We start from the raw sequence: 24,931 nt of genomic DNA, 5'->3' as shown, positions 1-24,931 counted from the left end.
GGCCCTGATACTTCAGAACTGGAGGCAAGTTCAGTTCAAGCCCTTGGGGAGGGCTAAACCCTTCCAGCAGTCAGAGGCCAGCAGGACAACACGCCGGGCAGCAGTCCTTCTCAGAAAAGCAGTCCAGATGAGTCCTTTGGACAGTCAGGCAGTTCCTCTGACAGAGTGCAAGTGTAGATCCAGAAGAGTCTGATTTGGTAGGGTCAAAGAACCAGTTTATATACCCAAAATGCATTTGAAGTGGGAGAAAATTCAAAGAGTAATTTTGAAGTGCACAAGTTCTCCTTTCAGTCCAGTCCTGTCTGTTGGGATCTCTACGAGGGGGTATCGGTTCTTTGTGTGAAGGCAGGCCACTGACCTTTGAAATGTAAGTTTGAGCCCCTTCACCCTTCCTGCCCAGGAAGACCCATTCAGTATGCAGATGAATGCAGATGTAACTGGGAGTCTTGTGTTTATAGTTGTCTGGGTGGAATGTACAAGGGGAGCTGTCACCCAGCACAGACCAGACATGGATTGGAGACAGGCTGTAAGGCACAGATCGTAGTAAGTGCAGAGAAATGCCCACTTTCTAAAAGTGGCATTTCTAAAATAGTAATATTAAATCCAACTTCACCAGTAAGCAAAATTTTCTATTACCATTCTGGCAATACCAAACAAGACATCGCTACACCTTCCAGATCAGAACCTACCACTTAAGAGTATATGAGGGCAGTTCTAATGCTAGTTTATGAGAAGAGCAGGCCTCACAGTAGTGGAAACGAATTTATGAGTTTTCCACTACCAGGACAGGTAAAACACATAAGTACATGTTATGCTTTCTACCTACATAGCACCCTGCCATATGGATTACCTAGGGCCTACTATAGGGGTGACTTATATGTAGAAAAGGGAAGTTTAAGGCTTGGTAAGTAGTTTTAAATGCCAAGTCGAAGTGGCAGTGGCAGTCGAAGTGGCAGTGAAACTGCACACACAGGCCCTGCAATGGCAGGCCTGAGACATAGTTAAGGGGCTACTTATGTCGGTGGCACAATCAGTGCTGCAGGCCCACTAGTAGCATTTAATTTACAGGCCCTGGGCACATGTAGGGCACTTTACTAGGGACTTTTGAGTAAATTAAATATGCATATGTACTTTAGTGCTGAACAGCAGTGGAAAAGTCTGCAGGATCCTAAAACCAGCAAAAATGTGTCAGAAAAATGGAGGAAGGCAGGCAAATAATTGGAGGATGACCACCCGAAGGATGTCAGGTCTAACAGCACGAACTCCAACTCTGGTCGATGTGTCCAGGCACATCCCATTTTGCCTGTCTCATCGGCTGTGCTTCAGGTCATGCTTCTTTGCTTCCTGTATATGTAATTGCAAAAGCTACTGGTGCCTTATTGAATTTGTTTTTATTCTCCTAGAAGATATATCACTAATCACATGCATTCTGGAGGCACTACACTCTTGGAGCATTGCCTTGGGTCAAATGTCCTAAGTTTTCCCACATAAGGGGGAGAGCTAACCATATGTAAGAATGGTGGGGCTGGAGGGCACAAGGTGGTGGGTCACTGGGCATCAACCTCATTGATCTTGCCCGCCGCCTGCCTTCTGGTGTCTGTGTCAGGTTGTGGGTCTTACTAGGCTGGGGACAGCAGGGTTGTGCAAACCCACCCTTAAAAAAGACCGACGAGGCACGGTCTCTTTGTTCTTTCCCTTCTGCCATGCCACCTCCTCCAGCCTTGTGAGTTTGCAGCCCCCTCTTAATTGACTGCAGCAAAGTGTGTCATTTGTTCTACTCCCACCCATCCTAGTTTCATAGATTTTCCATGGTGTTTCTTGACGGTGTTATGTTTCAATTTTGTTTCTTTCAGGTAATAGCTTTTCTGCCTTTTGTTGTGTTGGGGCGGTGTGAGTTCATAATTTTCAGAGACACTTCTGGTCACCACGACATTTCACATAAAATATGGCACACAGAATACCAGTTTTGAGGAGACCTCAAAGGGGCCATATACAGGGGCTAACGCGACCCTCGCTGGCGTTCCATTCGTAGCCGTTGCTCCAATTTTGGTGTCCCTTTAGAGGTGGTGGAGGATGTGATTTCCGCCAGTGGGACAAGTTATGGCCCAGACGCCTAACCCATCTCTCTGGCGGGTACTGGGGGGTAATCTGTGGGGCATTGCTCTGTGGTTATTTGCCTCTAGCATAAGTGAAAGAGCTTGGTTTCATATAAGAACGGACTTCTCTTCTGTGTCGGGCCTGAAAGCCTTAGGTGTGCCAGGTGAAGATGAGGAATAAAATCATGAGTTCACAGAAATGTGTTGCTGCACGGTCATGTGCTGCCTTGTAGGTAATCTAATGTTTAGATGACTATATATTTGAGGAATAATAGTTCTACAAATTTTGTAAACCAGTGTCCCTATGTGATGTGTGTGAATTTTTCTAACTTAGGTTTTGATAATGAATACGGACTGAGAAGTTATGTGGTAACCAAAAAGAACAAGCTAATAAAGTAATTTAATGACTGCGTGAAGGTGGGGTAGGGTGGCAAGAGAAGGTACCAGTGTTAAGAGGCAATTGATGTGTCCTTTGCATATTACAAATCAGCCAAAATGTAACAAAGACACTTTTTGTTTCTAAAATCCACATTTGCTGGCCCATGCTGCTTTAGACCGTCCATACATTATTTTCTACTTCTTGCAGGGGAATCTTTCAGGTGACTGAAAACAGCAGCCAGTTGTTGAGTAGTATTAAGGTAAAGTTACTGTCTTGACATAATTGACTGAGATAGATCATCAGGATGCTAATTTACGACCTGCTGGTAACATAATCATATCACCAACAAAAACATTAACCGACTGTACTATGTCACATAAGATGCATAGGTATAGCCTACATGAAAAATAAGTAAAACATTGATAAAATAAATAAAAAATTACATTGAATTGTTTTTGATGATGCTTCAAATATGTGACCAGAGATTACATAGATATCTCTAGCACATGCATGCATTGACCACGAGTTACCATACATGTATTATACCTTGAAACTTACAGAATACACATAGATCTGTCACAGTTGCCCCAATCGACTAAATGTTCTTAAACTTCAACCCAGTTGTAACAAACAAAGCAAACCTGAACACCTTTCAATGTTGCGAATTTCTTTGATGACACAATTGTTAAAAAATAATGCACATGTTGACTGGCACTAGTTCCACCCTTTGTGACGCCAATCTTCAGGGCTCCGCCCTCTTTCTGCTAACATACACTGAATTCTAGATTATTGGTTCAATTAGTATTTTTATCCATTTCCAGCACTGTGCGTCCCTTTTAGGAGTAGCAAACTCTATACTGTACCCCTGCCATGAAAAATACAACCCGGCCCATGAAAGTTCGCTGTCTCTGCGGATACTTGAGCGTCTATATTTTGTTGTAGCTTGAAGGAGACCTTTGCTGCCTGGTCTTGTGAGATCATGCTACCTGAACAAGCGTGAGAACACAGACTGTTTATACTCGGAGGAGCGGCACCACCTCTGAGCTTAAACCGGGGGGTCGTGGCTACTATTACTCTTGTCGAGTAGTGTGCACGAGGCTCCCATAGCATCCTGACACCTTCTTTCACCTGAGCAAGGGACGTTCTGCAGTACATCGGTCTCTTACTTTTTGTTATGCAAAGTGGCGTGACACAGACGATCTCAGCTCTTTTTTTTTTAGGTCAGTCTTCATGGGAGTTTGGGAGTCTGAGCAGTGGGAGCTCTGCATCTTGCAAGGGCAGTACTGCGATAATAGGTTTAATGATGCTTAAACAAACCGTAATCAGCTGTCCTGTAAAACAAGCCTCCTGGAGAGAGGACATCAGTAGCCATTAGCTCTCTGTGGGGTGCCAGCGGTAGGCTAGGAGATGCAGACATCAGCGGTTAGAGCTGCTGCGTATAAAATTAATTAGTAGCCTACACCGTTGTCAGGCAGCGTGAAACCAGCACAGGCGGCAGGTACCCAGCCAAGTGTCAGACAGCATCAACCATCAATGAGCTCCGGCACCTGGGAGAGGGTCAGGAAGCCATCTTTTCAGAAAGGTGTCTGGGAGAGGGCCTGGCTGCATGAAGCCTGCCTTTAGAAAGGCGTCTGGAGAGGGCCAGGCAGCAGTAATCCAGCACTGACCACATACACTAAGGAAGCAGAAACCACCATTGAACACAGGTATCTGGAAGTGGCAGGAAGCCACCCTTGAAGAAAGAGGTGTCCGGGAGAGGGTGAGGCAGCAGGGAGCAATCTTTCTAGAAAGCTGTCAGGGAAAGGGTCAGACAGCAGGAAACCAGCATTGAGCACAGGTATCTGGGAGGGGGCCAGGCAGCAGAAAGCCAGCACTGAACACAGCTATTTGGGAGAGGGTTAGGCAGCTATCCCCGAACACAGGAGTCTGGGAGAGGGTCAGGCACATGACCGGACAGGAATTTTATTCCACTAGGCATTTCCCTGATGGGCTGGAGAGGGTCAGGCACATGGCCAGAAAGGCATTTTATTCCATTGGGCATTTCCCTGATGGGCTGGAGATGGTCAGGCACACGGTCGGACAAGACTTTTGTTCCCCAAGGCATTACCCAAATGGGCCTGGAGCCTCCTGGAGTCCGGCTTTAAAGCCCAAGCTGCTTCTGGTGCTTCTGTTACTCTGTTAAATGCAGCAGGGATGGGGCTGCTTCAAGAGGGGTTGGGGTAGAGCGACAGTGATGAGAGAGAGAGAGAGAGAGGAGAGAGGAATGGGTGGATTGAAATAGAGAGATTGTGCGAGGAAATTCAGGGAGAGGGACTGGTTTGAGCATTTTTACTACCTGCCTTTGGCTCCTCAGTACCATCTTGGTCAGGCAGAAGGAAACCAGCATTGAGCACAGGTATCATGGAGAGCGTCAGGCAGCAGAAAGCCAGCATTGAATGCAAGTAATGGGAAAATTGTGATAGGCATGATACTAGCAATCAGTCAATCAAATGGTATTTGTACAGTGCTGCTATTCACCTGTGAGAGTATCCAAGTGCTAGGTTTCTATGCTCAGTTAAGAAGCCAGATCTTGTGCCTCTTCCTGAAATCAGCCAGTGATTGTCATGTTCAAAGGGGGGGGGGGACATTCCAGGACTTTGTGGCAAGGTACGAGGAGGTACAACCTCTACTGTGGCTTCGGTGGATGCGCGTTGTCTGGGTGAGAGAGGTGGAGCATAGGTCTCTGGATGGTTGGTGATGTTCAGGCGATGGTTCATGTATGCTGTTCCTTGGCCGTCAAGGGCTTTGTAGGTCTGCATCAATATCTTGAACTGGCATCTTTCCTAGACAGGGAGCCAGTGGAGGTTCTTGAGGTGTGGGGTGATGTGGGACCGTTTGTGCAGGTTGAGGATGAGTCTGGCTGCTGTGTTTTGTGTTGTCTGTAGTCTTCTCATGAGTTGGGTGTTGGTTCCTGCATACAGTGCGTTGCTATTGTCCAGCTGGCTGGTGAATAGGGCTTGAGTGACAGTTTTTCTCATGCCAGTGGGGAGCCATTTGAAGATTCTTTGGAGCATGCTGAGAGTGTGGAAACAGGCAGAGGAGACTGCATTGATCTGTTGTTTCGTGGTGAGTTTGCTATCCAGGATGATGCCGATGTTGCAAGTGTGGTCTGTCGGTGTGGGGGTGAGTCTGAGTTGGGCAGGCCACAAGTTGTCGTTCAAATGGGAGGTGTTGTTGCCAAAGACCAGCAGTTCGGTCTTGTTCATGTTGAGCTTCAGATGATTGACCTTCATCCAATCAGTGACATTCTTCACGCAGTTGTAGAAAATGGTCTTCGTGGTGGTGGGGTCTGCTGAGAGCGAGTGGATGAGCTGGGTATTGTTTGCGTAGGATATGATGTTGAGATTGTGGGTTCTGACGATGTTGGCTGGAGGTGTCATGTAGGTGTTGAAGAAGATGGGACTGAGGGCTGAACCTTGGGGGATGCTGCTGTTGGTGCTCTTGGGTTTCGAGGTGAAGGGAAGTAGAAGGATTCTCTGAGCTCGTTCTGTGAGGAACGATGTGATCCATCTGAGCGCGTTTCCCTGCATGATTATTATTATTATTATTATACGTGTTTATAAAGCAAATAGCTACCAACATGATTTCCCAGGTCTGGCTTGAAATACAGAATAACAGCACTCAGCCACTAAAGGAAATTTCTATTTATGATGAGATGGTTACAGCAGCCATGTTCTTAGAAGTTTTCGGAAAACAAGGAGAGAATCACAATCTCTTAAAGTTACTAGAAGATCATTCCACATTTTAGGACCCAGATAAGAAAAAGACTGGCCTCCTCGACAAGATTTCTCAATTCGAGTGATTGATGCCAGCTGTTGATTGCTCGGCCCCAGTGAGCGATTAGGGGAATATTGAGAGACCAAAGATCTCATGTAAATGGGTCTGATGGTAGGTAAGCACTTGTTCACATAGCACAATGCTCAATAGGCAGCCAAAGATGGGACCTTAGCAAGCTGGTGGTTCTGACAAACTTAGGAAGACGTAGTAGGAGATGAGCTGTCACATTTTGCACAATTTGGAAGCATTTGAGTGATGATTTTGACAGGCCCAAATTTAAAACATTCCCATAGTCCAGCCTGGAAGTAACTAATGCTTGGACTGTGGTTCTCTGGGCACCAATCGGAAGACAATATAGGATCTTCTTAAGCCATTTTAATAAGCCAAAGCAGATAGCTGCTTCCTTTGTGATCTGTTGGTTCATAGTCAGTTCTTGGTACAGCCAAATTCCCAAGTTTTTTTCACCGCAGAGATGGGAATGTTTAACTTTAAGGAGCTAGCATCCATCTATTTTGACACTTGAGCAAGACAAGAGGGCAAGGCTATAATATTCTGAATAACAGAGACATTACAATTTGTGTATCATCCGCATAAGAAAAAAGTGTGAGATCCCAGTTTTCAACAATGTCAGCCAGTAGTCTTGCATATAGATTGAAAAGGAGAGGGCTCAGAAAAGAGACCTGAGGTGAAAGAGGGTAGTTCTGTCTTTGTTGATTAGAGTGTACCTGAAAGGAGCAATTGTCTAGGAAGGATTTTATCCATGCTAGTGTGGTGTCCTGTATTAAAATTTCCTCAAGTCTTTGAAGGAGTGTGTTACGGTTGACAGTGTCAAAAGCTGCACTGAGCTCTGATTAAAAGCAGTGCAGCTGCCTGACCTTCATCCAATTAATGTCTTAAATATTCTTTACCCTACAAAAGTGCAGATTCTGTACTATAACTTACCCGAAATCAGGATTGAGAAAGATGGAGTAAGTCATTCTGATCTGCATACTTTGCAAGTGGCAGGGTCACATGTTTTTCCAACACTTTAAAAAAGATGGGCAGGTGGGAAATTGGTCTATAATCGGACCACAAGAGTCTGCATTAGGGGTTTTCAGCAACAGAGTTACTAACTCAGCTTTCCAACTATTTGGAACTACTCCTTCTCCCACTGACTAATTAATTAAATGGCCAGTCTGCTCTAAATTTTGCTGAGAAAGCTTACCCATAATATCTGGAGGGCAGGGATCCAGTGGGGAACCTGACTTTATGGATGAAAGGGTGGACTTTAGAAACACTGTGTCCAGTGGTTGAAAAGTCACCAAATTAGTATTAACTTTGGGAGAACTTGTATGAAGATTAGCTTCAGCTGTGTCGGTTCTACAGTATCCAAGGAAGATCTTAGCCAATTATCTATCATTGTTGAATCCAACACCACTGAATTACGTAGTAGAGGAGGATTTTCCTCCTAAATAGCATGCTATTTAGGAATATCAAGCTTTGCCCACCTGGGGCAGACTCTTGATGAGTGTGTGGTGGGATACGCTTTTGAACGCTGCGGGGAGGTCGTGGAGGATTAGAGACCTTTTTCCACTTGGCACTATCCTGCTAAGTGCCAGACAGCATAAAGAATTCAGCACTAAAGGCAGGTATCTTACAAAATACTTAAGAGTGTCGACCCAGCACAGAGTGAAAGTACCTGGCCAAGTGTCAGACAGCATCAAACCAGTACTGAATGTAGACACATGAGTAAGAATCAGAGGGTCAGTCAGAAGGAAGCCACTGATGAAGGCAGGTACCTGACAAAGCATCAGGCAGCATTGATAAAGCATGAATGAATGTACCTTTCAAAGTGTCAGTGGTCTTGAGGCAAGCACTGAATAAAGGTGGTTGACTAACCGTCAGACAACAAAAAACCCTTACTGAGCATAGGTATCTGGTCAAGCTTCAAACAACCTGAAGCCACCACCGAACACAGGGACCGGGCTGCTTGTCAGGAAGCATCAGTGTAGCATTGAAGACAGGCGTGTTTAAAATTGTAAGGCAGTGTAAAACTGAACGCAATCATTTGGCTGAGCATCAGACAGCATGAAGCCAGTACTATACGAGGTTGACGGGACAGAGCTCAGACAGCAAGAAACTGTGCTGAGCATATGTATCTGAAAAAGTATGTGGCAGCATGAAGCTAGCACAGATCACATTTGTGGTAGTTGGACTCTCGTTCCCAGACGAGACAGCTGGTTTAGCGATGACACCACTGTTGTTTGTGATGACTAATCCACTCCTACAAGTTGCAACTGTCAGCCAAACCCTCCTGGTTCACAAGCAATACCTCACCAAAAACCCAAACAGTAAAAAAAAAGGTTAATTTTGGCAGTCGTACACATGGACTCTAGAGTGTGACATCTCAGGGTAGTTGTGGTGGAATGGAAGTTAGTCTTCTCCCACGTTAGTAACTAATCTCAGTCACACACAGGCAATGAAGAAGATGCAGGAAAGTTTTCAATAGTTTTATTGAAAAGACTGCAATCTATGGTAAAATGCATGAGCTGCAATGATTAGGATAGCGAACAATAAAAGAAGCATCATCAACAATGGATTAAACCCAGATCTTTGTAACTGGGGGTGAATGTTTGATTTGGTCTGCATTCCGTCCATCAACTGTTTTTCTTGTAATTGTCCCCCTGGAAGAATATGCCCAGACGTGAGTCCCGTGCTCACTATGCCACTGGATACAAGCTAGCCCAGCTGATGAAGAGTGATACCCTGGAACCGGTCCCAGGATGCTTGTTTCTGGTCCAGGGAGGACCTGGCCTGGCAGTTCGGGCTGGACTGTTCCCATGGGGAACAGGGTCAAGACTGATTTGCATATGGCTGGGTCCAAATTGGAATGGCATGGTGCACAAAAAAACTGATGGATTAAACCCAGATTTGTGACTGGGTGTGAATGTTTGATTTGGTTTACATTCCGTCCATCAACTGTTCTTTTTGCAGTTGTTGCCCGGAGTGGAAAGGGTATGCCCAGACATGGGTCCCGTGCTCACTATGCCAAAAGATTCAAGCTAGCCTGGCTGAAGAGGGGTGATACCAGGAAATCGGTCCCAGGATACTTGTTTCTGATCCAGGGAGGACCTTGCCTGGCAGTTCGGGCTGGACTGTTCTCTTGGGGAAAAGGGTCAAGACTGATTTTCATATGGCTGGGTCCAAACTGGAATGGTATGGTGAGCAAAAAAAACTGATGGATTAAACCTGGGTCTGTGACTGGGGGTGAATTTTTGATTTGGTCTGCATTCTGTCCCTCTACTGTTCTTTTTGCAGTTGTCACCCCAGCGATCTGGGCATCCTAACCCCCCAGCTGGTATGTACATCCGTCAGTTTTTGCAGTTGTCACCCCAGCGATCTGGGCACCCTAACCACCAAACTAGTGTGCACATCTGTCGGTTGGTTCAGGGTGCAGGATCCTACCTTCATTGTTATCCAGGGTACCCTGCCTTGGTACCCCTCAGTTGCTTAGGGTGCATTTAGTATCTCATGTCAAGATGTCACGCCAAGTTACACCAATTTCTCTCAAACTTATATCTAAGGGATGGGAGGGTGGGAAAACACAGCGGGCCGCGCCCACAACTGCCCGCGCCGCATCCACAAGAAAGGTTGGAGTCTACTCAGGGAAGGTACTTAAATACCCCCCAGCGATGTGTACACCGGCCAGAAGTGACCCCAGAATTCCCAATCTTCTGCTTCTGCCCCCCATCACCCTGCCTTGCAAGGTGAGAGGGCAGAAGTCCCCTGGCCAGCAGCACAGGGTCAGCATACAGGGCCGTGGCCTCAGGTCCTAAACGCAGCACCTCCCCAATTGGGGATGCGCACTATCATTGTATAGCTCACAATCTGCCAATGATATGGCACTGTAGCATTTGGTTGCATGGGGGTGACCGTCTAAATGGCCCAGACGTTTCCGTCACAGTCCAGAGTCTGATTTGGCTTTTAATGTGCTACCAGTGAGTTTTAACGCTTGGTAGGTGAACATTTTGACTGCTATGAGGTGTGTATAAATGCTTTAGATGTTTGAAGGATGGGGCAGAAGGCCTGTAACAAATCGCTTAAGCATCTTCTAGTACAGTAGGCATTCCCACTGCGCAGCAGAAGTACACTTGTGCAAGGCAGTTTGTGTTATCAAGTGCACTTGAAGCTGTGAAAGCCAGTTAGTGGCATATTTGTGTTTTGCTGAATGTATGGTAGGAGTTCACTCTTTATCTTTTCTGTTGTATGCATGGGGTGCTCTGGTGACAAGTGCTGGTGTGAGCACAGTGATACCCAACTGTATAGTATATATGTGTTATGGTAGATGTGTTTGTGCTGTGTTCTGTGTAATATGTCGTATTGGGTTTGGGTGTGTTGTTAATGCCCAGAATGGTTCTAAAGAAGGAAGAGTGAAATTGGGGATCAAGGAAATGAGAGTGGTGTTAAAGTCAGTGGGGAGTAAAGGGCCAGCAAGGAGAAAGCATGTTGTTGAGAGTAGAGATTAGGTAAAGTTGGGAAGGATTGGACAGATGGAGAATTGAGAATGGCAGAAACTACTGCTTAGTGTTGGAAGAAGTGGCGATCAGAACTCGGGCAAAAGGCGTGGATTAGGGGAGAGGAAGGACTAGGAACTGCCCATAAGAGAGGAACTTAGGAACTGTGTGGAAGAAAATAAAGCAGGCACTTTCTAGGTGAAGGAGGAGCAGGGCTTACAGGAAAGAGAGGTGATGATATGGCATCTTTCCCAACCAATGTCAGCTTCTGGGTGTCACCTACCCATGTATTAATTGACCACTTTTGGTGTTTTAGAGAGCAAGGTGTCACTTTTCAGTCACTTCGCAGTGTTAGTTTACTAAGAGGGGCCGAGCAAGTGGGAAGTTGGGTTGAACTGCACAATGGTCAACATATGGTGGGGCCTGGTCCCAGGTGAGGGGAGGAGAAGAGGCCTTGACCCCAGGCCAGACGTTCAGTCATCTAGGATTCAAAAGTAGGCCTGGGTGGAATTTCAGTTATACCAGAGTAATCGTAAATATTTCGGTAATTCCATGTAACTCTTTTACGCAGAATTACAGATTATTATGCAATTACACCAGCTCATCAGCAGTAATTAAAAATAATTGGGGGGGAAAACATCCTACAGTGACAACCCACTTAGCGAGCGCGAGTGAATGCTTCTGCTGCTCTTTATGTTTTGTTGCACTTAGCTCTATTTTCTTAGCGCTATTTTCCGACCGCAAAATGCATGATTACATCCATTTTGTATGTGAGGGGACATTTTTGCACTTAGAAAATAGCGGTAAAAGCAGAATTACTCTTCTTGCACAGTTCTGCATACTCTTACTTTGGGGGCTAATTCGGCTTGATTAGGCTACACAGCATTACACAAGTTACTCCCACCTCTAGTTAATAGATGTGTCTCAGTTCTGGTGTCTTAAAAGCTCAATATGCTTAGAAGCAGGCTTTTTCACCAGTATTAAGTGCTTTAAAAAAAATAGGTAATTGCCTACTTTCAGCAGGCAGATATGAATTATGTCAGCCACCATCTTTCCAAGTCATACTTGCATCGGTGAGTAAATGCAAGCTGATTTGGGCCCAGCCAGCCTGTGCCAGACCTCATGCCAGACTTCATGCCATCACTAGAAAGGGGTTCTGTGCATTCTCCAATTTGCCCTTGAAGCACATAAATCCTGTGGTTCTGAGAATCCTGTGGTTCTCAAATAGTAATAATGTTGACGATGGTTAAAGATCACAACTTGTTTTTTATGATGAGCAGTGATTTGCTGTGCTAAGAAAAAAATGTGTATTTCAAGGAATATTTTTCATGTTCTTTTAATTTTTCTTTAGGATTTCTCATTGTGCTTAGACAAATGTTGGAGAAGCGCACAAGATGTTTTCACCTGCCTCTATGAAGATCATCTGCAGGTACGAGACAATAAGGAACAACAATAAGTATTTTTGGGCGAGACAAGAAAGTAAGCTTATGATGACAAGCATGTACACACACAGAGGCTGCTAAGACAAATCCAGGGGAATACTGCAGAAACAGCAGAGCGATATCACATACTGGGATAGGTATATGCATAAACAAGAACTAGGGCACCTCCCGGACATTGGTTGGGAAAACTACAGAAGGGATCAGGAGCAATCATTATGAAAGGAAAATTGCAATAAGTAGTAGAAAGGATCATGAAGACTTCACTGAAGGAATTTATGCTTGCTCCCAAGCAAGCCTGATTTTCAATAAGTCACAGGAAGAATTGGTGCAAACTACAAAATACAACGGGGGTGGGGAGGCGGGATCCGTAATAAATCACAATGGGAACTAAGACTGACAAAAGGAAAGAATCTGTGGTAAATGAAAGCAATGAATATTGAGTAATCATCCAAACCATCATGTTAAGATCACAAAAGCGAATTCTAAAATACAGTGGAAGTATTTCAAAGGGATTGCTATAGGAACGGACAAAAATAAAGGAAGTGTCAGAAATAGAAACACAAAAAGATGAAGGATGATGGGCACTTTGGTAAACATTTACCGGATAGATTGCGGGAATATATGAGAGATATTTTGGAGTTCCTGCAATAGGACCAGAGTTAAATCACAAGAAAACAGAGAGAAATTACAGCAAGCAGAAGAGAGAGAACAATGGTTCATTTACATGCCGAAGAGAAAACTCTGAAATGTAGACATTAACTAGATAATATATGGTGCTGCTAGTGGAGATGTACTGGGGCCAACTGCGTCAGCTGCTAAGCTGTATACTACACTGTTGTTGATATTAGGGTAATCACAAGAGAAGGCAGAGGTCGAATTATGACCCAAACCCTGCTATTGAGGGCCCCATAATCCAGAAGTAAAATACGTAGGTCTGTAAAACGCTCTTTATTTAATTTGTGACAGTTTACATGGTTATACCGAAAGTGCTGAGTTGTCTCTTACACTGTAGGACACAAAATCGGGTGCTCATTGTACCTCGAAAATATGAAAGATGTATCCAGCAATGACCTAGATAACGTTTTTTACCCGGGACCTCAGAAACCTTTAACTAGCCTGGTTGCAACATGCCCAACCTGGTTGCTACAAGCATAACCCATTGGCAGTAGATGTTAGTCAAAAGTGGTGTAAGACAAACATTCAGGCTCACTCTTTGGCTTGGCGCCACCAGGTCTTTTCTGCCACTGTGCGTTCCTGCTACTCACTGTTGCAGGTCAGTGAACACTGGGCACTGACTTTTTAAGCTCAAACCCACTGCTCTCCATGTGAGTATTAATCTGATAAAAATATCACTTAACTGGCAACCATGCAAACTGCACACAAGAAGGTAGAAGGAAAAGTGGTGACGAAAGAGAAAAGAAAAAATGATGTAAAAGGAAACCAAGCAAGCAAAGGGCAAAGAACCATTGAAAGTGCATCAGCAAGTGCGGCTAGAAAAATAGGAGGAATCAAGACCAAAATGCAAGGGCAGAGAAGGGAAAAAGGTTGACACAACGTGGAGAGTAGCACATTTAAAGGTTAAGAGGTGAAAATAGATAGTGAATGAAGAACAAATAGGGCACCGCTGGACAACTTAGTCAAATAGAAAAATTATGAAATAAGAAAGAGTTCAGCATATAATGAACAAATAGGTTGGACATTGGATCAAGAAGAGGCTCAATATTTAAAAAAACTAAAGCTAGAAAGCATAATCAGAAAATGAGAGAAAAGGAGATTTGAAATAGGAAGAAAATAGCAGAACCACAAACATTCTTAGTATGTTACAGGTCGAAATGAGAGATGCCCAGTTCAAATACTATACCTTCTGCAGAGGTCTACGTGTAATCTGCAATGTATTGGTTATATTCCTTGTGAGATAGTTCTGTAGGTTAATAGACCAGCTGCAAACGTTAATGTGCAGCCTACGAGTCACAGCTCCTAATCCCATTCCACAAACTCAGTAAAGTAATTCACCTATTGCAGAAATAATTGTTTAACATATTGATCCAAGATTCTAATCAAAGTGAGAAGGATCTGTGGATTGACTGTTATACATACTCAAACTTTCTAACTTTGCGAGGGCTGCCTGCCAGCTACTAGGCTCTCATCATCACTTACATTGTGCTGCATCCCACCTGTGACCTTCATGCGGCCGCCATCTTTCTGAATGTCTTTAAACTATTACAAGATGGAGAAAGGGATGAGAAGATATTGTCTGAACACTATATTGGCGAGGAGGCCCTAAAAAACATGATGTGCATGGCAAACTGTTCAACGTTAACGCATGGGGGAGAGAGTGAAATGGGAATACCATGGAGTAGCTCTTTGTTTTTTTCACCACCACTAATGAGGGTCAAGGAAGCCTAATCACTGTTAAGTGTTTCCTTGTTCAGCAACTTGTGACATTAGGTGCTACCTGTTCTGCACTGTATGCTTCCCACACTTAATGCTCCTTAACATTATTTTCCAACAGCCATTGTGTCAACTGTGAGATTTGTCATCTGGTTGAGCCTTGACTTGTTATGAAATATAATGTTATTTGCATTACATGTAAAATAATAAAGAAAATAATTTATTACAAGATGGCTGCACTCGTGTGCAAAAGCGAATGCATTTGCATTAATGGGCAAATATCTTTGAATTGTCTTCCAACCCATTCCAAAATGGTCAATTGTGCGAGCACATGTATGCACACTTAAGAGGGCAGCCATTTTCAAATGGGCTTACATCCCATTTCAAATTGGCCACCTTTGAATGTTAATTTTATTAATATCTCTTTATTTCATTGTTTGACTTACAGGTACCAAGTTTGTAATATGCTTGTTTTATACCAACGAGTGACATTATAAACAAATCAATTGTGGGTACCGACTGTCATATAGAGGAATAGAGTTGGTATGTAACTAATACAACATGTGAAAATAACCTCCACTATGTGCTATCAATGCCTCAATGAAACTCCGCACCTATGAAGAAAAGCAAAAAAAAGAAACAGTAGTAAATCGTGAACAGTAGGCCATACAAGTGATGACATCCAGTACTGTACCTCATGTAGGGGCTAAAATATTGTGACAGCATCAAACACAAGAGGAGATCAAATGTATCTAAGGAAGCCACACAATTGATGTTTGTCGGGGTGGATGGGAGAAATACAATGCCTCACCAAAGACACAGTGGAGGATGCCCAAGCAAGTTGTTGTGGGTGGTTGGATTAATGCCAATTCAAGATAATATCAACAGCAAGTGGACTCAGATGTATAGAAGGCGGTATCCTGCTTAGGGTTGGAAAGTGGCATCCTTGATCACTGTTTGGAAGTGGAGTACCAGAGCATCGCAGTGCATGGAAATAGGATGCTTCCGGAGGACTCTGGCCTCCTCTTTTCTCAGAATGGTCTCCTCTGCTGTAGCCCATGCAATTAACAATTGTTGCTGTTTTGCAGTAGTGGGAGGGAGAGGGGCCTTCAAGCAGTATGATACTGCAAGTTTAGCCAAAAGTAATGCTGGATCAATAAACCTATCTATTGTTCTGTTATATTGTTGGTATGTGTGTACAACCCCAAAGCATATACCTCTCAGCTAAGTAGGGCGTTTGTTTCTGTTTTGTGTGCGAGTTGTGCAATCAGCGCTGTCCCACAGTCAGATAACAAGGGGCAAGGCCAAAATACAGTGTCGGTCATTAATTTTAAGAGGGAGTTGGGCAGGGGAGGGGTTAGGTTACACCTGAACACATACACCTCACTCACGTCCATTCATTCACACACACCCTAACACACCCATTCACAACACCCACTAATAAATACACCTATATTCATGCACACACCAAACATTAAAAATACAACTTACCTCAGCAGCTCCGACAGGGAACCTCGGAGGCCCCAGGAGGGTTGAGACTGCTGCCTTACCTCATTGTCTGGCCTAAGATCAGCCAATGAGGGAAGGCAGCAGTCCCAACTCGTCCCAGAGGGGGATGGGTCAGTGAGACTGCTAACCCCACCCCACTCTGTGACGTGGTGTCACTGATTGACATTCAGCCCTGGGCACTTCAGAGATTAAAACTGAAGTGTCCAGCTCTGAAGCAATCAGTGATGTTCCCCCTCGTCATAAGGGGGAGGGCCTTGAGGCATCTTTGCTAGGCTGAAGATGTCATGCTCACAGGAGCAGTGACGTCTTCAGCCCAGCAAAGTTCAGCTTAGGCAGCTAGGAGTATGCACATTTAGCTCATGTCCAGCTCCTGGCTGCCTGACCTGAACCAGAAGAGTATCTGTCAGGTGACTTTTGTTCAGCCTGACAGATACTCTTCATGTCAGGAAAAAGGTAGGGGGCATGGCCCCTCAGCCCATACGGGTGGGCTGCTGCTGCCACAACATGGGATATAGGTCAACGATGGGGAGGCGGCAGTGGAAGTAGCAAGCATGCGCCACAATAAATAATTTGTTGATCTTGATAGGAGATAGATACACCCTGTGTAGCACAAAGTATTGGATGAGCTTGAACCTTGCATTCCAGGAGACTGTGTCTGGGTAAGCCAGCACATGATCCCATTCTTTATCCGAAGGATCCCTTCCTAAGTCTGTCTCCCTTTTGACTCAGAGACAGGTAAAAGAATTATGGGTGCAACGTCCAATTGTTTTAGCTAGCCAGGTAATTAGCCTATTGCCCATAATGTGGAGGAACTACATCATGGCTTGATATGGCAGATCAACAGCTGGTGTTCTAGTGGGTTCTCAGAATACAGGTCAGCATATGATCCATCAGAAACTGAACTGTGTGGATGCTGTGCTGGCCTGCCAGCTCATCATGGGGCATTAGAGTAGCATCCTGGAATAGGTATCCAAAGGTTGTAAAGCCTATTTCATTTCATGCCAGTGTTACAACAGATGTTAACCCCTTCGCTGCCAGGCCTTTTCCCCCTCAGCTGCCAGGCCTTTTTTTGGCTATTTGGGGCAGTTCGCACTTAGGCCCTCATAACTTTTTGTCCACATAATCTACCCATGCCAAATTTGCGCCTTTCTTTTCCAACATCCTAGGGATTCTGGAAGTACCCAGAGTTTGTGGGTTCCCCTGAAGGAGACCAAGAAATTAGCCAAAATATAGCGAAAATTTAGTTTTTTTTAAAAAAAAAGAAAAGGGAAAAAGGGCTGCAGAAGAAGGCTTGTGTTTTTTTCCCTAAAAATGGTATCAACAAAGGGTTTGCAGGGCTAAAATCACCATCTTCCTTGCTTTCAGGAACAGGCAGACGTAAATTAGAAAACCCATTTTTTCAACATAATTTTGGCATTTTACTGGGACATACCCCATTTTTACTATTTAATGTGCTTTCAGCCTCCTTCAAGTTAGTGACAGAAATGGGTATGAAACCAGTGCTGGATCACGGAAAGCTAAACATATCTGAAAATTAGACAAAATTCTGAATTCAGCAAGGGGTAATTTGTGTAGATCCTACAAGGGTTTCCTACAGAAAATAACAGCTAAAATGAAAAAATATTGAAATTGAGGTGAAAAAAACTGCCATTTTTCTCCATGTTTTACTCTGTAACTTTTTCCTGCGATGTCAGAGTTTTGAAAACAATATACCGTTACGTCTGCTGGACTCTTCTGGTTGCAGGGATATATAGGACTTGTAGGTTCATCAAGAACCCTAGGTTCCCAGAGCCAATAAATGAGTTGCACCTTGCAATGGGCTTTCATTCAGTACCGGGTATACAGCAATTAATTTGCTGAAATACAAAGAGTGAAACATAGCTATCAAGAAAACCTTTGTATTTCCAAAATGGGCAAAAGATAAGGTGTTGAGAAACAGTGGTTATTTGCACATCTCTGAATTCCGGGGTGCCCATACTAGCATGTGAATTACAGGGCAATTCTCAAATAGACGTCTTTTTTCCACACTGTCTTACATTTGGAAGGCGAAAATGTAGAGAAAGACAAAGGGCAATAACACTCGCTTTGCTATTCTGTGTCCCCCCCCAAGTCTCCCGATAAAAAATGGTACCTCACTTGCGAGGGTAGGCCTAATGCTCGCGACAGGAAACTCAACATGGACGCATCACAATTTTACATTGAAATCTGATGTGTTTTTTGCAAAGTGCCTAGCTGTAGATTTTGGCCTCTAGCTCAGCCGGCACCATTGGGAAACCTACCAAACCTGTGCATTTTTTAAAACTACACACCTAGGAAAATCCTAGATGGGGTGACTTGTGGGGCTCTCACCTGGTTCTGTTACCCAGAATCCTTTGCAAACCTCAAAATTTGGCCAAAAAAACACCTTTTCCTCTCATTTCGGTGAGAGAAAGTACTGGAATCTGAGAGGAGACACAAATTTACTTCCACCCAGGGTTCCCCGAAGTCTCCCGATTAAAAATGGTACCTCACTTGTGTGGGTAGGCCTAGTGCCCGCGACAGGAAATGCCCCACAACACAACATGGACACATCACATTTTCCCAAAGAAAACAGCTGTTTTTTGCACAGTGCCTAGCTGTGGATTTTGGCTCTGGCTCAACTAGCACCTAAGGAAACCTACCAAACCTGCACTATTTTTGAAAATTAGATACCTAGGGGAATCCAAGATGGGGTGACTTGTGGGGCTCTCACCAGGTTCTGTTACCCAGAATCCTTTGCAAACCTCAAAATTTGGCCAAAAAACCTCTTTTTCCTCTCATTTTGGTAACAGAAAGTTCTGGAATCTGAGAGGAGACAGAAATTTCCTTCCACCCAGCATTCCCCCAAGTCTCCCGATAAAAATTGTACCTCACTTGTGTAGGAAGGCCTAGCGCCCGTGACAGGAAATGCCCCAAAACACAATGTGGACACATCACATTTTCCCAAAGAAAACAGAGCTGTTTTTTGCAAAGTGCCTAGCTGTGGATTTTGGCCTCTAGCTCAGCCAGCACCTCGGAAACCTAGCAAACCTGCTAATCTTTTAAAACTAGACACCTAGGGGAATCCAAGATGGGGTGACTTGTGGGGCTCTCATCAGGTTCTGTTACCCAGAATCCTTAGCAAACCTCAACATTTGGCCAAAAGAACACTTTTTCCCTCTCATTTCAGTGACAGAAAGTTCTGGAATCTGAGTGGAGACACAAACTTCCTTCCACCCAACGTTCCCCGAAGTCTCCCGATAAAAATGGTATCTCACTTGTGTGGGTAGGCCTACTGCCCGCAACAGGAAATGCCCCACAACACAACATGGACACAACCCATTTTCCCAAAGAAAACAGCTGTTTTTTGCACAGTGCCTAGCTGTGGATTTTGGCCTTGAGCTCAACCGGCACCTAGGGAAACCTACCAAACCTGCGCATTTTTTAAAACTAGACACCTAGGGGAATCCAAGATGGGGTGACTTGTGGGGCTCTCACCAGGTTCTGTTACCCAGAATCCTGTGCAAACCTCAAAATTTGGCTAAAAAAACACCTTTTCCTCACATTTCGGTGACACAAAGTTCTGGAATCTGAGAGGAGGCATAAATTTCCTTCCACCCAGCATTGCCCCCAAGTCTCCCAATAAAAATGGTACCTCACTTGTGTGGGTAGGCCTAGCGCCTGCGACAGTAAATGACCCAAAACACAACGTGGACACATCGCATTTTCCCATAGAAAACAGAGCTGTTTTGTGCAAAGTGCCTAGCTGTGGATTTTGGCCCCTAGCTCAGCCGGCACCTAGGGAAACCTAGCAAACCTGCACATTTTTGCAACCTAGGCACCTAGGGGAATCCAAGATGGGGTGACTTGTGGGGCTCTCACCAGGTTCTGTTACACAGAATCCTTTGCAAACCTCAAATTTGGCCAAAAAAACTATTTTTCCTCTCATTTTGGTAACAGAAAGTTCTGGAATCTGAGAGGAGAAAGACATTTCCTCCCCCCCCCCATTCCCCCAAGTCTCCTGATAAAAATGGTACCTCACTTGTGTGGGAAGGCCTAGCCCCAGCGACAGGAAATGCCCCAAAACACAACGTGGACACATCACATTTTTCCAAAGAAGACAGAGCTGTTTTTTGCAAAGTGCCTAGCTGTGGATTTTGGCCTCTAGCTCAGCCGGCACCTAGAGAAACCCACCAAACCTGTGTATTTCTGAAAACTAGACACCTAGGGGAATCAAAGATGGGGTGACTTGTGGGACTGTCATCAAGTTCTGTTACACAGAACCCTTTGCAAACCTCAAAATGTGGCCAAAAAAAACACTTTTTTTCTCACATTTCAGAGACAGAAAGTTCTGGAATATGAGAGGAGCCACCAATTTCCTTCCACCCAGCGTTTTCCCAAGTCTCCTGATAAAAATGGTACCTCACTTGTGTGGGTAGGCCTAGTGCTTGTGACAGGAGATGCCCCAAAACACTATCTGGACCCATCAAAATTATCAAATACAAAACTACCTATTTTTGTAGGGGGGGGCACCTGCGTTTTTGGTCCTGGACTCAGCAGCCATCTAGGGAAACCTACCAAACCCAGACATTTCTGAAAACTAGACACCCGAGGGAGTCCAGAGAGGTGTGACTTGAATGGATCCCCCAATGTTTTCTTACTCGGAATCCTCAGCTAACCTCAAATTTAGCTAAAAAAATCAAATTTTTCCCACATTTCTGTGTGGGATCACCGCACCAGGACAGATTTCCTACCACCCAATGTTCCCCTCAGCCTCCCAGTAAAAATGGACCTCACTTGTGTAGGTGGGACAAGTGCATGTGACAGAGAAGAGCCACAAATATGTCGAAATTGAGGGGGAACCAAAGCGAGTCGAAAAGGGCAGTTTGAAAAAAAAAAATTTTAGGCTGACAAGTGCAGCAGAATTTTTAATGGTATAGATGAGACAATGTTGGGTAGTAGGAAGTTTGTGGATTCGTGCAGATTCCGGAAGGTTCCATCACAAAAATGTGGGAAACGTGTGATTTCCAGCAAAGTTGGAGGTTTGCAGGGTATTGTGGGTAAAAAAATGGTGCGGGGTGCATGTGAAGCAGCCCACCCTGGAATCAACCAGCTGTTTAGTTTTCAGATGTGTCTAGGTCTTGTGGATTTTTCTACATGGCAGCATCCCAAAGTCCAAAAAGTGCAGCCCTCGCCATTCCATTTGGGACGATTTTGAGAGTTACCAATCTCTCATGGCCCAAATGTAAAACCAAACCCAAAATAATCAAATGTCCTCTTGCTTGCTGTGGGATAAGATGTTTTAGTGTGCGGGGGAGAGCTGAAAGACTGTTGCCCCCTTCAGGTGGGGTGGGGGCATAACCAGGCCTGTACAGGTTGGTAGCCACCACCTTATTATTTTTTTGTTTTTTTTAAATTCCCTGGCATCTAGTAGACTTTCTGCAACCCCCCTCCCCCCCTCTGGTGTGGATCGGGGGTAATTGCCCAATCTGCCCACTGGTGGCCAGAACAACTTTGGCCACATTTATTTGGGGTGGGGGTATGGCCATACCCACCACCCTCTTATTTTGAAAACAAAATCTTCCCTGGTCTCTGTGGGCTTTCTGCCCCCCTTGTGGGCAGACGGGCCTTCCAGAAATAAGCCAACAGTAATGTGCCCCCATGGGTAGCGACCCTTGCCCAAGGGGCTGCCCCCCCAAAGAAAACACACACATACACACATACCAATCCCTGGTGTCTAGTGGTTTATGCCCCCCTTTGGGCAGATTGGCCTAAAAGAAATAGGCTGATCAGCCCCCCAGGGGGGCAGAAATGGCCTCAATACAATTTGCCCCCCAGGGGAGCAACCCTTACATAAAAACATGAAGTAAATCAAAAAATATATATTTCCCTGGTGTCTAGAGGTTTCTGCGCGGCTCCCCTTAAGCGTAAGTATGAGTGGTTTCTAACCCGTCTGGGGGCAGATCGGCTTAATTATATTAGGCCGATCTGCCGCCGGAGGGGGGCAGAAATGGCCTAAAAATTATTTGGACCCCTGGGGGGAGCGCCCCTTGCCTAAGGGGTCGCTCCCCACATATATGGAAAAAAAAATGTATCCCTGGTGTCTAGGGGTTTTCTGCCCCCTGGGGGGCCAGAAATGGGCTAAAAATATTTTGCTCCCCCTGGGGTGCGGCCTTTGCCCAAGGGGTCGCTCCCCTTATGCGTAAGTTTAAAAACAATAAAAATTCCCTGGTGTCTAGTGGCTTCTGCCCCCCATGAGGGCAGATCGGCCTAATTATATTAGGCTGATCTGAACCCATGGGGGCAGAAATGACCTAAAAATAATTTGCCCCCCCCCCCGGGGAGCAACTCTTGCCTTAGGGGTCGCTCCCCACACATATAAAAAAAAAAAAAAAAATTATCCCTGGTGTCTAGAGGTTTTCTACCACTCCCCCACCACCCCCCGGGGGCAGATCGGCCTAATTATATTGCAAAAGCATTTCTCTTCCGGGCGATCTGAGGTGACCTCTGATGATGTCCGTGCGTGATTTGCAGGCAGACGTCACTGGGTGGTGGGGGGTGGTCGGGGTTGGAAGGGGAAGCGATTCCCCTTCCATCCCCGACTGGGGGGGTGTGGGAGGGAGGCCCACGGAGGGAGTGCTAGCACTCCCCCCTGTGGGCCGGGTGCAGGACGAGCTGCGAGACCGCCAGGCATGGGAGGGGTTAAATAGCCTCTGTGTTTTGTGAAACCCAAAAGGTGGATGGTGGGGCATAAGGGAGGGTTGGTACAGTGATGCACAGGATTCTACAGAAGCAGTAGTGGGCTACTTGTTGCAAGTGCAGGGATGGGGGCTGCGGCCTGCACTGGGTGGAAAAGCCATAGGATGTGTTTGAAGTGCCGGGAGTTGAGTAGTGCCTGTAACGTTAAAGTGGCACTCAGCAAACCAACGAACCACCAACTCCAGCTGCACTGCTAAATAATAGTACTCATACTCATGTGCAACTTAGTGCCATTCTGGGACGGTCATTGCACCAAATCAGGTCCCCCAATAATAGATGCAGCCCCCAACCAGTTTGCAGAGAACTGTTATACCCATAACCAAAAGCAGGAGAGTTTTCCAGAACGTGATCTGGTCGCGAATCACTGTCACCAATCTGGTAAGGTTTCCATCAACCAAATCGCTTTCATCATGGTAGTATTGAACTCCAACCTATCAGAATGTGCAGGGTTTCCATGAGAGTGTCCCTCTGCCAATGCCAGTTTCAGATTCCTTTGCTCCAGCTCGGAGAGGAAAGAGACAAGATTTCCTCCAGTTGGTTTGGAGGCTGGAGATTTCAGCAAAGATGTTGAGGGTGTTAGCGAGTTTAACGTGGCTGGGTCACAAATCTAGACCAAAATGTCATCTGGCTACAAGAAGACAGCATGGGTTCTGTCTCCTGAGTTGTATTCCCCAGCAGGGACCTTCGTACCTTTGTGATGTAAATTGTTAGCCAATAACCCATCTCCAAGGCGAAGAGGAGGGGAGGCAATGGATAGCAATGTTTGGTGCCCCTGTGAATTCCTACTGCCTCTAGCACAAGCCTGCCCATTCAAGCTGATGGCGCTGTTTGAAGATGGATAACTATAGCAGCTAGTGACCTTATGGCTTCTTTTATTTCAGCTACAGCGATAGTGAGGTCTATTTCTTGATGCTGTTCTGGAGTACCCAGAAGTGATAACATTTCAGCTAAAAAGGCTAATGTCATCTCCTGTAGCAAAGATTGTGTAGCAGCATAAGGGGTCATAGGGTGGTCTACAAAGGTGTGGTCTATGTCTACCTGAGTGTGCCCATATGTGTCTTGAGTTAGCCAAATGGAAGTGATAGAGTGGCGAGGTGATTCATGCTTTAGTAGCTATGCATGGAGGGCTCCAAATTTATCAGCCTCCGTGTGTATTTTCACTTTGTACGCAGCACAGGGTAGCCACCTAAGAAAATCGGAGAGCTTTGTATGGTCAGTCAAGGGTGCTACTATTGTGCAGCATTTCCAATTGTGCGAGTCTCCAGCCTGAGTAAGGCCTCCTCGCTAGTACGTAGTTCTCTGTCAAGTGATCCTCAAATCCTCACTACCATTGCAATGCAGAGCCTTCATATTGTGACTTTGATTGTGTCCCATTCTAATGCCTGGGTGGATGTTGTTTTGAGATTGTGGTCGAAACTGTTGATTATGTCATCAGGTATAGGACGTGGTCCTCCAGCAGGGGGTTTTGAGGGGACGCGACGTTTCCCATCTCAGTCAAATGACTAAGAGGTCTTGAGTAGGTATTTGTTTTGTTTTTGCATGTCTGTCTCTCAACCTCTCCCATATAGGTGTAAATATTCCCCATTGTCCAGCCACTCCCCCATGTTCCTTCCACATTTACTGCTAAAACGTAGTGTTTTGTCTGCCGAGATCTCTGTACTTGTGGCAGAGAGCTCCGCATCAATGATAGGAGTGGTTGAGCAGGGAGATTTGAGCAGTAGGTTTGTTGACTGAAGTTTGTGGTACATGAGTAGTACTACTGTAGTACTAATAAACGTACAACAAAATGCAGTTTGTAAATAGGCCCCTTTGTAATTACATTCTCTCTTCATTTCGGAAACCAGACCCACACTAGTTAAAATATCACTTCCAATCCAAAGAATCTTTCTGACACGTGGGGCTTCATTTTAGATGGATGTCTTGGAGCCTTCTCATTTTTGGTCTTTTAAAACGTTCGTATTCACTGCGAGTAGACTATGTGTGATCTCTCTAGTGACTGGATACAACACTGTACATAAAGTTTCACTAATGATTGAATGCACTATTCCA

At 45.1% G+C, this 24,931-nt stretch overlaps 1 protein-coding gene across 2 annotated transcripts in view; it reads left to right on the top strand.

Moving 5' to 3' along the window:
- The window catches only part of WDFY4 (WDFY family member 4), a 778,336-nt gene that overhangs the window by 500,193 nt on the left and 253,212 nt on the right, over nt 1-24,931 (top strand). For both annotated transcript variants that reach the window (XM_069240880.1, XM_069240879.1), the window contains exon 41: nt 12,136-12,213. In XM_069240880.1, coding sequence (XP_069096981.1) covers nt 12,136-12,213 — 78 coding nt within the window. The remainder of the gene's footprint in view (nt 1-12,135; nt 12,214-24,931) is intronic.

The sequence above is a fragment of the Pleurodeles waltl genome, chromosome 6 (assembly GCF_031143425.1).
Source record: "Pleurodeles waltl isolate 20211129_DDA chromosome 6, aPleWal1.hap1.20221129, whole genome shotgun sequence".
Taxonomy (NCBI): Eukaryota; Metazoa; Chordata; class Amphibia; order Caudata; family Salamandridae; genus Pleurodeles; species Pleurodeles waltl.
Note: the sequence above shows the minus strand (reverse complement) of the source record. Positions and strands in the feature narration are given on the sequence as shown.